This window comes from Triturus cristatus, chromosome 1_1 (genome assembly GCF_964204655.1).
Source record: "Triturus cristatus chromosome 1_1, aTriCri1.1, whole genome shotgun sequence".
NCBI classification, from domain to species: domain Eukaryota; kingdom Metazoa; phylum Chordata; class Amphibia; order Caudata; family Salamandridae; genus Triturus; species Triturus cristatus.
Genome location: NC_140579.1, coordinates 619384125 through 619398939, shown reverse-complemented (window position 1 = coordinate 619398939; position 14815 = coordinate 619384125). Strand labels below are relative to the sequence as shown.

Here is a 14815-nt window from a genome sequence, read left to right as displayed (position 1 = left end):
GGGCATCACCCCAGCCCCCTTGTCACACGCGGCCCCTGTCCCCTCGGTCCCTGCGCCATCTGTCTCCACCCCGGTGTCCTGCACGTACGTACCCTTGCTCAAACGCACCCCCCATCATCTCCCCGTGCGTCCGTGCCCACCGATACCCCCACTTGTGCTGCACCGCCCAACCCCGTCCCCACTCCTTGCCTCGCCTTACCTGGCGTCAGGGTCGGCGTCCGCACCGGATCCCGCCGCCTAACCAGTTGCGCAGGAGGGGCCGTCACTCTCTCTGCCTGGAAACGCTGGGGCTGCAACGAACTAGCACAAGCATTATTCTGCACCCCCCCTCCCCCTCCCAACCCTCCCGGATTTACCCCTCTTCCACACTCTTCCCATCCTCATCCCAATTGTAAGGGCCGCCCTCCTCGGGCTCCAGCCCTGTCGGCCCATGTTCTGGCCACCGACCGCCCTCTATGGGCTCCAGCCGGCTCAACCCCGCCCACTCCCTACATGTGTGCAGCAATTCCCCCAGATCTACACTCCCGCTCCGTCGCCCTGTGGGCCGCTCCTCGCGGGCCCTCTCTGGACTGTGAAAACTCCGTCCCCCTCCCCCGAAGGCCGCATCAACCCTGCGGGGTGAGGCTGGCGGGGACCTACAGCCCCGCCTCCTGAATGGCGCACTCGCCGAGTCCCTTGTGGGAGCGCGTCCGCCCGCATGAGGCAGAGCCCGCCCATCCCCTCGGTGGATTGGAGCCGCATGAAGCTCTCCCGAGCACCTCTCCATGCCTACCAGACCCCCCTGCCCCTCCCGCCTCCGAGGAATGGCCCCCTCGCCGCAACGGTGTAGCCCTCCCCGCCCCCAGGGTCCCACCCCTACCCGAGCCGCTCCACCCCACATCCCCCCCGCCCCCCCACTCTACCCCCGTCGCTCCACGCCAGGGACTCCAGCTCCCACCGAACCGCGCTGCCCCCTGACGACCCCCCCCGCTGCCCAGCACCACCCCCCCAACCCACCCCCCCGCCCCCTCTCTCCGCAACCCCGCGTCCGACCCACATCCCACCCCCCACCCCATACCAACGCGGGCCGAGACTCCCCCGCGCCAGCCCCCACCCCCGTGCGGCGCCCCCCACCCTGCTCCCAGTGCTCCGCTCCCCCCGGCCCCCGAGAGTACTCCTTCCCCCCTTTTCTACTGGGCCCTCCCCCCCCTGCGGCCCGCCTGCAAACCCCCGCTCCTACCCCCCTCCCCCAACCCCCCACACCGTCGAGCCTGCGACCTTCCAACTTTTAAGCTTTCCACCGGGCCTCCCCCCTCACCCACCCCCTCACTCTCAATCCAGAGCGGCGAAGCCGCCCCGCTGGGCCCCGGTGTAGGGGCATCCCCAGCACCGACCTCCTTGTGCCCCGTAGCAGCTCCCCCGCCCCTCGACCCCACACCACGCCTGCCGCCTGTCCCCTTTGAAATTTTGCCCCCAGAGGGTACAGTACGAGCTTTGGCAGTATTAGAAGACCCATCCTGGGAGCCCTGCTATATTTCCTCCCCTCCACCCCCCTCCCTGAAGTCCAATGCCGGCCTTCTCCCTTGCCGCCTCCCCGCCCTCGAGCGCTTCACCGGGGCCGCGCCCGCACGCGAGCACCGCTGCCACCACTCTACTCGCGGTGCGCCTGGGGGGCCATACCTGCCCGTCGGGCCGCACGAGATCCTTGCGGTCTGCGTCTGCCAACAACCTCAGCGCCTCCACGATGCGCGGATCTTCCCGCTGAGACATCGCCGCCACTGCCCCTTGCCGCCCAACCGCGTGAGTACTCCGCAACGATCACCGGTCCTGGCCTGCTGAGAAACCACGTCCCCGCGACTCAGGCCACCACCGCTTATCCCACTAACAATCACCACAACAAAATTCTCCCCAACACAAGCCTCCCTCCACCGGCTGTCGTGTCACGACCACCAAAATGGTGGCTCTCAACACGAAATGGCAGTTTTTAAAACCTCCCGCCCAAAAACCGCCCAACCCCAGCCCAACGAGCCCAAGGCTTGTCCCCCGTGTTACGGCTGCCCCCCCCCCCCACCCGGCCCAAAACTCCCCGGGGGTAGCAGGCCTCCCGCTGGTCGGCCGCCCCCCCCACCCCATTCTGTTCCCCTTCCTACACCCTCTCCACCTTTCGTACTCTTCGTCTGTCCCGCGCCCCCTCTCATCTTCTGCTCTCATCTCTCCCCTGTCCTCTCCTCCTGCCCTCCCTCCGCCTCTCTGTCCCCTCCTCTTCTCTTAGAGTGAAAGTGGTGCAAGGCCCGGGCAAGCTTAGGCCGCTGGGGGAGCGCTGGGTTTTGTTTACAAACTTCAACTAGGCCGCTTCTGCCTTCTGAGAGGAGCGGAAAAGACACAAAACGGCAGCAGCGACCACAAGCCCGGCTCCATCTCCCCGTCGCGTTTATGGTGGAACCTTGAGACCGGCCCAGGGAAGTGGCTTGGAAGAAAGCCCTGCTCCGCCGGCTGGCCCCCACCCCCTTGTCCCCTGGCCACCCCCGCCTCGGCTGTCAGTGGAAATGTCGCGATTGCAGCTCCTCCTCATGACGCTCAGCTTCACGGGTGAGGCGTGGAGGCAGCGGTGTGATGCCGGCACAGGCAGGATGACGAGGGTTGCCAGATTAGTAGCAGGCCGTGGAAAACCAACCATGTCAAACCAGCCCTGATGGAACAAAGAACAGTATCTACTCTGCATAAGAATGCCTGCACGGGTCAGCAATGAGTACCTTTGCATATTATGCCCTCAACAGGGACGCAACTAGACCCGAACTTCGCGGGGGCTGGGGGGTTCTCATCCAGGGGTGGCCCTAGCATTGGTCGCGCACGGTGCAACAGTCTTTTGGCGCCCCCTTCCCCATTTCCTCCTCTTCCATGAATTCCCTCACTACCACTCGCCAACAATGCACCGCATCGCTCCATAGCCCCTTTCTGACAAACATTTAATTTTTTGTATAGGACTACTCGTAGTTTACTCACACTCAGTTCTGTGATCAGCATGGTATAGTTCTTTGTAGCAGGTACATTAACCCTCTGCGCTGTGTGGATGGCAGGAGTGCCCATGTGAGTGATGGGCAGTGTGAGAGTAGGGTGAGAGAAGTGACTGCAGGGTGAGTGAGGTGACCGTATGAATTTGGGTGCAGATGTAAGTGCAGAGTGGAAAGAACAAATGTATGGTTAGCGATGGGCTTGTTTGAGTGAGATTGCAGTGAGGGGGACTTGTGAGTGAAGTGTCACATGAGTGCAGGGTGAGTAGTGTGCTCGTGTGACTGCAGGGTGAGGTACAGGGTGAACAGCGCAAGTTCATTGTGGGTGCAGAGTGATCACTGTGAGTTTAGAGTGAGCGGTGTGCTCATGTGACCGCAGGGTAAGTGGAGGGAGAACTCTGTGAGTTCGTGGCAAGTGGCCTAAGTGCACTGCGGTCACTGTGAGTGCATGGTCATCAGTGTGAGTGCATTGTGATCGCTGTGTGTGCAGGGTTAGTGTGAAAGTGAAGGACAAGAATGGAATGAGTTGTCTGAATGCAGGGTGCATTCCCCGACACTTAAAGTAACTCAGTTATTGAGGGCTGGCGTATGATTTCAGATATAAGTTAAACTATTGCTAATATATTGTTAAACTGGCCATAGCGGACACCGGGCGTTTTCTCGGTGGACCGGAAAGGTGGGGGCTGTTTTAGTTACAGGGAGCCGGTTTGGCAGCAGTGCGTGTGTTATCCCTTCTTTAAGAGGAAAATGTGCTTGTCTTACATTCCTTAGCTCTCACACTGCTCGTCTTTGCTCTGACACTATTTTTCACTCTTAGCTCTCACTCCACTTCTGTCCTTGCTCTTTGACCACTTTTTCACTCTGTTTGCTCTTTCTCTGTCAGAGCCCCGTTCTGTGGGCCATAGGGTTAGCAGAAGCTAAGGGGCCCAAACATGGAGGTTGAGTCAGTTTACTCAGAATGTCCCTGGATCCGACCTATGTTTCTTGAACAACTGTGACAAGTAACCCTTCAGCATTTGACTCTCAGTGGTGGTAGCATGGGTTGAGCAGTCCAAGGCGTTTCAGGGAAGGCGGGGGAGGCATAGGAACGTGAGCATAGGCTCAACTCAAAATATGTTCAGCAGCTGCAATAATTGATTGTCCATTCACATAACTTGGTTTTATGGGGGGGGGAAAAGTATTTCTATACAAATGTAAAGTAACATATGACATTCGTAAACAATACACACACTTCCCGAGGTAAGGGCTTTAGTGTTTTATAGGCGAGTCTGCTTTAGTCCCACTCCCCTCTCTCTAGTGGTAGTCGTTATTACCCATTCACTTTTGGCGACATTCAGGTTAAGCTCCACTAGTATTCCGAAACTGCAGTGGCTGGCTCCAGTAAGTCTTTCACATGCTGCCCAGACAGGCTGCGGTCATGTGGCCCAGAGTTCCTCCCACACAGTCCTGAAGTGGCTGGAAGGTTCTCGATGCTCCTCTGATGCTGGTAAGGTCCTTGGGATCCTCCCCATAGTTAGTGGGGTGGGGAAGGGGATGACGTTCCTGGTACTGGTCCTCCGTTTCCGTGTGGGCTCGCTCTGGTTGTCACTGCAGCCTCTTTCCTTTTCTGATGGCATCAGCCAGACCTCACTCTTTCCTATGTCCCAATAGCACCCCCTGGCATTCAGGTGTTTATTCCTCCTCTGTACATAGGTTATAGCAGCAATCTTCTCGGCGGCCCCACCTGGCATACAGAGTCGCCAACTTGGCTTCGCATGTGGGCTACTGCCAATTGACACGGCAGCCCTACCTGGCATACGGAGTAACCTACTTAGCTCCACACAAGGACTGTTTGATTCAGAGTCTTTGAAGTTTATGTTGGGGGTCTACTTCTTTTGGAAGTACCCTCTATGCTGTACTGCCCTTCTTCCAGGAGGCAGTCTGTCAAAGCAGGAGTGGCTTCCAATCTGATAGCCTTACAACATAGGATATGAAAGTAACCAGAGGTTCACACCTAAATGTCCACCACAGGGATCTGTATCAAAAGGTTAACCCAGGGCCTCTGCCCTGCTCTTTATGATTCTCATGTCAGACCCATCTGCTTCCTAAGATGTGCCCAGACTCCTTCCCAATGACCTCGCTCTGAATCAAAGAGCTCCCTTTGAAGTGTAATGAAGAGCTTGGCTCTCCCTTCTTTCAGTGTATCCAACCCAGCTTACAGGTATGCAGCAAACCACAAATCTGTCTGCGAGAATTGCTCTACCTCCTCTTCTCATGTTCCTCCAATCAGCCATGGCTCTCCTAAAATGGAATGCAGAGTCTTCCATATATTGTACCATTCACAGGCACACATACACCCAGCACATGCATACACACACTGCACAATATCCTTCATGTATTGTACCATTCACAGGCAGACATACACCCAGCACGGGCATATAATATACACATACTGCACACCATTTTATTTTAACACTAGCAGGCACAGATACACTTAGAAAATGTGCACCACACACAAACTGCACAGCACTAAACACCAACCCAGTGTAGGCCACAGGTGAGTTAAGCACACAACAGTGGAGCTTGTTGGCCTCACTCCAGTAACAGATAAAAAGGATCTGTTCACTCCTATTGATCACTACACAGTATGCTTCCACTACCGCACCCGTGCTATTTAGCTCCTGGTAAAGACAGTAGCCTTTCATCACTAGGAGGATAACACTTTGGGTACCCCTCCCGTTCCAAAAAGACCGCAATCGGGAGACAGGCCTGTGTCATGGCGCGCACACATGATCCATGTTTGCCCATGACAACAAAAATCAGCATCAGGGATCCTGATATTACAGCAGGGACCTTCAGGGCATGGGTGCATGCCCATCTCCATGTGAGGTACTTTTCTGTCTCACCATCCCACACTGATTATGACTTGCTCTGCGGCCGTTTATTCGCTCCTCAGCCTTTCTCTCATCTTCTTTTTCTTTGTATTTTTCTGCTTTTTGGCGTGCCTCCTTTTGACTCTTCACTCCGCTTTCTGCCTCCTTTTTAGGTTTCGCCTGCACAGTGATTGCGCTGTGCGTGAGAAATCTATTGTTTTTCATCTAAATGTAAAAGGAACTTACATCCCACCTCCTCTCTTTCCTGGCTTCTCATTGGTTCCTGTGTGTGACACTTAGCTTCCCTCCATTTCTATTGGCTTTAGCATATTTTTCTGCATTTACCAATGCTTGTCCCTTATCTGCTTCTCTTATCAGTTTCTCGCTGCCGAAATACTGTTAACATCCATTTTGGTGGAACTATATTTTCATAAGGTTTTGCCTTTAACTATCGCAGCATATTTATATAATAGTTTATCACCAGGAGAGATTAAGTGATTTGCATAGATTCAAAGGAAGTTGCATGGCACTGCCAAGACTCGAACCGGGATTCACAGCTCTCGAGTCAGCAGCTCTGGACACTGTGCCACATCCTCTCCATTCCTGTGTTAACTGTCAGAGAGCTCTTGCCTTCTCCCAGACGATGATTGATAGAAACAGCTGTTTATTCATTACATAGGCGAAATGATGCATTACCAATGCTTGTTGTCTTTGTTTCTGCTGCGCCCTTTCCCCCAGTGGCCTCCCTGCCTTTTTTCCCACCCTGCTCTCTTTTGGCCACCCACTCCTGGAACCCTGCCCCTCTCACTCCAACTTAATGGTGGCGAAAGCGGGGATGCACTAAAGGCGTGCTGTCTGCTCCCTACCGGCACCGAGCTTCAGGACCCCATGTCCTCTTACCCACCGCACACCAAGATGCTACACCACTGAAGTCCTTCATGCCCTCAACCCTGGTTGTGTCACCCAGTGCTGCTGCCCGGATGGCACCAAAGGTGCGTTCTCCTGTGCCACCTGTCTCTTCTCCACACCCCACACACCCTCTCCTCCCTATACACACAGCCATGCACCCCACATAGTTCCCAACCTTTCCTGTCCTGCCTCCTCCTTACCTATGACACTAAAGTCTGGGACCTCTTGCTTGACCTCTGACTAGACCTGCTGTACGGACCAAAACCTGTCTGAACCGGTCATTTCCCCCTGACATCACCAAGATGATAATCCCCTCACCCCCACCCCCTGCCGTGCTACAAGTTCCCTTAAGACAGGATAGAGCTGGCAGACCGAGAGGAGGACTTGCCATCATTTTCAAAGAGAACATCTACGGTTCCACCATGCCTGCAGACACCAGCTACAGTATGGACCCCCTGGCCTTGGAATTGCATATGTCTAGCAACTCCACTCTGGGCGGTGCCTTTATCTATGGACCTCCCGGACTGTGCACCAATTTCGGAAACACCTTTATGGACTTTGTGACCCTTCTGGTATTCGACTGCAGCTTTTTTGCCCTACTCGGCAATCTACCTACCACCTGGAGGACTTCCCCAACCCTCCAACACAAACAACCTCTTGGAGGGCATCGGACTCACCCAGTGAGTGATCGACCTCCCTCATACTGTTGGTCATCTCCTGGACCCCATCTTCACTAACTTCATCAGCATCACAGGTGGCAAGCCCACGCCTCTCAGCTGGATCAACCACTCCGGTTCCTCCACCCTATCGTTAGTGGGAAACCTTTTAGTACACACCAAGAGGGCTTGACTTTTTTTGTTTTAAAAAAAAGCTTTGAATCCTCTATGATCTGTATTGCAGTTTATTCATAACCCAGGCGTAGATTTTGAGGAAAAAATAAGCATCATTAAGTCATTTATTGGCTACCGGGTTATAGATGTGTATATTAATATTTGATTTTAAGTTTTTAATATTCTGTGATTTTGCTGTTTCACTTTTTAAATGTGCTTTTATGGTATTGTATTTGACTGAATAAATATATTGATTGATTGACTTCAGGACTGAGAAATTATTTGGGTTGGTAAAACTCTATAAATCAGTAACATAACTGCTGATGGTTTGTGCCTTGAAGTGGTGCATTGAAGGTCAGTCTGTTTGTAGTGTTGGTTGTTGTGTTTTTGAGGTTTTTGGGTACAGTACCGTTGGTAATGAGCCCAGTGCTGATACTATAGTCATGGTTGGTAACTGTTGATCCGCATGTCACAGACCCCTGGGTCCAGTGAATCCACTTCTGCCCTCGACCTTCAGGTTTTCCGTCCCACTTTTTTCTCTTTTTAGACTGTCGGGTTTCTCTAATGACCTTGGCACAGAAATCTTCCTATTAGTTATGGCTTACTTCATGTCTGCGTTACGTGCCACATCGAGAGTGTAGGGTAGTGTCAGAGGCTTCTGTTAGTGTTGCGAAATTAAAGGGGTGTTTGTATTCTGTGGTATTTGAGGCACGCTGTAGGATAATGTGTCGGGGTTTGTCCTAGTGTCATGTGAGATTAAAAACATGCAAGAGGAGTTTGTTAGTATCTAGTGACATGAAAGGCATGCTAGTGTTGTGATGTCGCAGGTATGCAGTTTTGATACCAGGTATGTGCCTTAGTCCTGGGCCTAATGATGTAGTTCTGTGCAGTGAAAGAACAACATCATAATCGAACAGCTTCAGAGGTGTGTGTTAATGTTGTGTGCCATTAAGTGTGTGCCTTAATGTTGTGTAACATAAGAGGAGTGAATGAGTTGCTTGTAAACGTGGGCATTCAACAGTTTGTGAAGTCAGTGGCCTCGGTTAGTGGGGCACATACCAGTTGTGTGTTATGTGGCGAGATGTTCATTAGTATAATGTGACTTGAGAGGTATGCATTATTATCGTGCAGCAGCAGCAGCATTTGTTACTGTTGTGACATCAAGGTGCCCTAGTATCATGTAACATCAGATATGTGAATAAGTGCTTGGGACATCAGTGGTGTGCTTTAGTGTAATGTAACAGAAGTATGTGTTCAGATCGTTTGACACAGGCACGACTTGGTGTCAGTGACTCCAAAGTTGTGGGTGTTGCTTGACTAGAGATCACTGTACGCACCTTGGTGAACGAGTGGCCTCTCAGCCTGTCTTCTTTTTGCAGGTCTTCTGCTGCCCTTACTGCAGTTTTTTCAGCCCAACTGCAGAGCAAGTGCGCAGCCACACCATCTCTCAGCATGCAGTGCAGCCCAAGTTCCGCTGCCCCCTCTGTCAGGAACAGCTCATGGGGCGGCCCAACCTGCGCTTTCACCTGACGCACATTCACAACGTGGTCTCTGAGTGCGTGGAGCGACTCCTACTAGTGGTAAGACAACAGCCTGTACCTAATGAGGCACAAGCTCTTGAAGAAAAAATGCTGAGGGGGGAAGGATTTGCAGGGTAAAAAGTAAAGTCATGCAGTATCTCATTCTGACCTTCGAATTCTTTCATTTCAGGCCTCCACTGTGGAACAGACATTTCTCACCAAAGTTCTTCCCAGTTTAAATTTACCCATGGCCCGAGATTCAGCGAACACATCAAGCTCAATTCAGGTGCTTGAAGGGCCCAAAGATCAAAGTGGTGAGTTCAGCACTTTTGCTGGTGAGTGACTAATGCGTGTGACCTCTGTAGACTGTACTATATTGTATTGTCTAGAGGGGGGTCTAACATTCTGCTTGCCACTGCAGCATATTCAGAGCAGGTGCCACGTTGGGGCAAGGTGACAGAAGACTTATGTAATGGAGGGAACCCGAAAGCATGAGTATTGGTGATTGTGAAGTTGAATATTTCAGAGGAGGATCCTTGCTTGTGTGTTTTTTCTAAACGCTATACGGCAGTCAATGTGCTTTATTTTACTGTGTTCCAGTATTTAAGTGCAAAAAGTGGAAAGTCTTGCCTCTGAAGTTGTTTTTCAGATTCTGGGAATTAGTCGGAAGTTGGATATGAATTCTGTACAATATGAATGTGTGTATTTGTGTTGTTGTTATCATTAATGTATTTTTGGCCCCAGTGGCAGACGGGGGGTGGGGCAAAGGGCCTTAAATTGTATACTCTGAAGAACTGGTGGCTAGTGAAGGTTGATCAGTAATGGTGTAATAGATTCATGGGCCTTGGGGTGTAAATGCCTCCTGCTCTTTTCTGTTGAATTAGTAGAAGTTTCCTCTGATACCACAGGAGAGGAGGATGTGTGAGGCATTGCAATATTTAATTCTGGAGGAGGGAGATAAGAACTAAAGAGAATTTGTAGTTGGTAGGGATGAAAAGGAGTGATATGTTCGGCCAGTCTAAGTTGGTGGCGGCAATGATTTATGTCTTGTTGTTGAGGATCAAAGGACAGGGGTAATTAAACAAAGTTTCCAGATTTGGAATCTTGGGTCATATCTTAGGATATGGGTTGATTGAGAGAATTTCCCCCAAAACACCTTTCAAACCCATGCCATTGAAAAAGCACTGGGCTCTAATAGCCATGGTAGCAGGAGCAGAGCTTGCCTACAAACTGTTTTTTCTGCCAGAGTCCAAAACATGTTTTATGATCCCTAAATTGGGGAAAGTGAGTACCCATGACTCTGATTTGAAGAAAAATAAATCATCAATGAAAAGGCCGTGTCTCACAACCCAATTAATAGCCCGAACACGAACAGTGATTTCAAAACAGTCATCAATATATTCAGAATCAGTCGATCAACCATGGGGGGTTAACTTGAAGGGACGTAGAAGGTATGTGGGGCAGCCAATTTTACAGCACTCTTGCCAGCTTAATTAAGCAGGATAGTAGAAGATAGACCTATTGACTGCATGTCCCCAAAGCACAAAAAGCGAAAAAGTGGGTAGCTATTGTAGAGGTGAAACGCATACTCAGTCTGCAGGTAGTGGATATGGTTGATGATCTCTTTCCTGTTGTCAGCAAAACAATTACAATAACCACAGAAATCACATCCTGGAACGCTTCTAGTTTAGGATTTACTATCTTAAGCTAGAGAATCAAGTTCACGTTTTGAACACGTATTTCAGTGACAAAATACCTTCCGGTGAACAGGTAGCTGACACGTTGCACAAAAATTAATGAGAATAAAAAAAAAAATAATGCAACTGAATGTAAAAGGATAGGGGTCAGCAAGACACAAACACTGAGAGACCACCAGTAGATAGATCACTTTTCAGAAACAACCTGGACATCACTGCAAATGAGGTAGGAAGACAAGGACATGGTGATGTACCGTGAGTTTTGAAATATAGCCACTGGGACAAGGAGAGAAGTAGAGTGGATTAGATCCCGTGATATTGATGCACAGAAAATTCTAAAGTTGGGAGAGGGAATTACATCAGCAGTGTGAAAGAAAACACATTGACAGTGGGGCAGAGAACACACAGGTGGCAGGGAACACACTGAGATAGGGAGTACATTGTCATTTGGCAGAGAGACAATTGCATAGATAAAAACAGGAATAGGCACTAAGACAGAATATGCAGACACTTTTGGGTCAGGCAAATATGTACACTAGGGAAAAGAAATACACCTAGGGCTTTCTATTTAAAATACCTTTTTTGATTTCCTTATAACTGTGGTGCAGTTCAACAAATCTGTACAAAATTTAGCATATAGCACTTGGCAAGATTTTGGCATATCAAGTTTAATGCAGATCCAGGTAAATAAGTTGAGGGCGAAAAAGTGGTGCTCGTTGTTGATCCTACTGAAAGTTTAGCTCTCCACTCCAGCAAAAGATGACCTTAAACTAGAACTTTCCTCAGACTAGTGTCCTTTTGAAATTGGATATAAATCCTTTCGGTAGTGTTTGAGAGATCTTCATTGGGAAAAAAGTGTCAGTGGGCTTCAAAGGGGTAAAAGGTTGTGATTTCTGATAGATACTTCTATCTGCAGATTCCTCACCTTTGGAAAATTTCCTGGTGCCTGATGGATTCAGAAGATTTCACAGCAGTGCTCCCACGAATCACTAGGTGCAGCCGTGTGGCTCTGTGTTGGCTTTGTTGCAACCCAGAAGTGACGAAGCGGAGCAGCATAAAAGTGATACCACCATGTGCCGACCTCAGTTCCTTTCTTTCCACACACCTTCGAATGTGGATCCGAAGCACCACCCTCTTTTGTCAGTTTAATGACATTTTCAAACTGAATTCCAGTGCGAAAGGGAACATTGTCCCCATCTAAGACTATAGGGCTCAAATCATGCCATGACAGTTGTAAACAGATGTCGGTGATGGACCTGCACAAGATAGGCCTTTGATGTTTGGACTAGGGGCACGACTTTCAAGTCGTGTGATCAATGTGCCCTCATACACCGGAAGGCGATCTAGGACCGTGAAGCAAAGCTGTATGTCATCGAACATGGAGAGAAGTCACAGACCTCTCACAAGTCCTGACCCTGATGTAAGTCGAGTGTGCAGAACCATTCCTGTTTTCAAAGCCGATTCGGTGACAGGTCTGCTTTGCAGTCGAAGCCCAAATCAGAGGGTAAACATAAGAAGGCAATGCAGGACTTGACCCCAACCCACTACTCGCTAAGTCGCAAGGGCTTCAACGTGCCACTCGATCTTGCTCAAGATCTCTGACTAAAGAGTTGATCCCACAGTTGTTGAGGGGAGATATGTTACCTCTCTTGAACCATATGGTATCCCACGGCCAACTCTGCTATTGAAACGGTATCTTAGTCTGAGTGTGCTTTGTCTTCGGGGTTCCTGGTGAGAGCATATATCTCCCCCATCAGATGGAGATGGTGTATTAATCACCCATCAGTTTCGTGACTTCATAGAATCACGACCAGCATATCCATCGGCTTTATCAATTAATTTTGGAATTTTTTTAATTCGATGCAGAGTGACTCGAATACTTGCCTGGTCCTGAAGAATGACTAAGATCTCCGTCTGGAGTCTGTTAGAGGCAGAAACATGTTGACCACTAAGGGGGTATATTTGCTTTGGACCCCAGTCCTCTTGGTTTTTAATCCTATCCAAGGATACCTTGAATAAAAAGATTGGGTCCCCTAAGATAGTTTTAACCTTTCACTGGTTTGGTTTTGTGCTCTGCCCCTCACTCACAGCTCTCACTGGCATCCCCCTTTCAAAACACCTCGGCTCCTCTCCACCTACTCCGTTTGGTGGAGAGTCGTAGCCCACATCCGGGACCTTGCGGCCCCGGTGTGAGGAGAGAGCCCAATGATGAAGCATGCCCCCCTCGGGTGAGTGAGAGTTCTCGTCCTTATACAGAAATAACTTTCCTTATCAGACAATAGACTCCCATTTCCTTGGAGAACGTATCTTTTGTGAGTTGTATGTATTGCTAGGGAGTGATGCGTTCTCATTTGGGATTTCTCCCTTGGATACTTAGTGTGATTTGATATGCAGCTAAATATGACATTCTAGCTGGTTTGGACACTGCCAATTGCATGGGGCAAGCAGTCGTCAACAATGTGCTGCTCCATTGCCAGACATGCATGCGAGACAGGTTGTTCTTCAGATGTGCAGGCAACCCTTATGGAAATGCCTTTTGATGGATCCCTCCTGTTTGACAAGAAAGCTGAGTCTCCCCTACAGCGCTTAAAGATAAGCCAGACCACAGCATGGTCACTGGGCCTTTGAACCCCTGTCAGATGTTTTCCTCATCTGTTTCAGCCCTTCTGAGGCTACTTCAGACTTTTGGCGTATAGGCAGGACCCACCATCCTCGGATCGAGACAAGGTTCAGACAGGCAACTTGCAGGTCGACAGGGGTACTAATCTTCCAAGTGCCCCTCCCCTACGGTATCAGCTTCTGAACCACCTCAGTATGCAGACGGAGCCTTCGTCCTATTTTAGATTTTTGCCCTCTGAATGCCTTATTGTGGAAGGACAAATTCATAATGGACACACTGGCCCAGGTTCTCTCTGCCTTGGATCTGGGTGACTGGATAGTAGCCATAAACCTGCAGTACACATACTTTCATGGGCCGTCCTGCAGTCCCACAAACTTTACCTGCTATTCAGGGTCGCTAAGAGCATTTTTAGTTTGTCATGTCCCCCTTACCATTGCCTCATATGTGTTTTTTCAAAAGAGTTGGCGGTGGTGCTGCCCATCTTTGGAGGTTGAAGATACCTGTTTTTCTCTACCTCAACAACTGGATATTGAAGACAGATTCTTCAGTCAGTCATTGACCACCTCCAGATGAAGGCGAACCTCTTGTAAATGTTGGGATTCTCGATCAATGAGCCAAAGTCCCACCTGACTCCTTCGCATAGACATCCTTTTATACAAGCTCTCTTGAACACTGCAGTTTGGGGACTTTCCTCTGTCGCAATGAGTCCAGGACTTTTGGGCTATGATCCCGATGTTTCAGCCTCGATGCTAGAGCTTGGTAAGAGTAGTTCTGAGGCTACTTGGCCTGTTGGCTTCACCCATCCTGCTTGTCCACTTCGACACATGGTAAATGCTGGCTCTGCAGTAGGACCTAAAGTCACAGTGGGCCAAGCACCAAGAAAACCTATCAGATGGCATTGAGGTTTCGTAGGGCACTGCTCAAGATCTACAGTGGTGGCTTCTCAACTGCAACCTGACCCCTCTTCCTTTCCCACCCAGAGCTGATTGGGTGACAGAAGCATCATTGATGGGTTGGGGAGAACATCTGGCAGAGGTGGAGATCAGAGGGCTCTGGCCTCAGGTGGAAAACCGCTTCAAAATCGGTCAGTTGAATTTGCAGGCCATTTGTCTGGCCTTGAAGGCCTTTCTATCATCCATCATAGGGAGGCTGGTACAGGTCATCACAGCAACCCCACCACCATTTGGTACTGCAACAAGCGGGGAGGACTGGGGTCCTGTTATGGGAGACTCTACGCCTGTGGAGGTGGTTGGAATGTCAGAGCATTTCACCGATTATGAACCACCTGGTGGGCTCATTGACCTCCAGGCTGGAAGAGCTCAAGCAGATGTACCTGACGGATCACAAATGACAGTTACATCGGAGGTGGCAGTGGGGAGAACCCTGGCTAGATATTT

At 50.1% G+C, this 14815-nt stretch overlaps 1 protein-coding gene across 1 annotated transcript in view; it reads left to right on the top strand.

Annotated features, from left to right (window-relative positions):
- Nucleotides 1-14815, top strand: part of LOC146870720 (zinc finger homeobox protein 2-like) — a 910344-nt gene that overhangs the window by 719077 nt on the left and 176452 nt on the right. Inside the window, exons 6-7 of the mRNA XM_085646216.1 lie at nt 8961-9161; nt 9292-9415. Of these exons, the coding sequence (XP_085502342.1) occupies nt 8961-9161; nt 9292-9415 (325 nt within the window). The remainder of the gene's footprint in view (nt 1-8960; nt 9162-9291; nt 9416-14815) is intronic.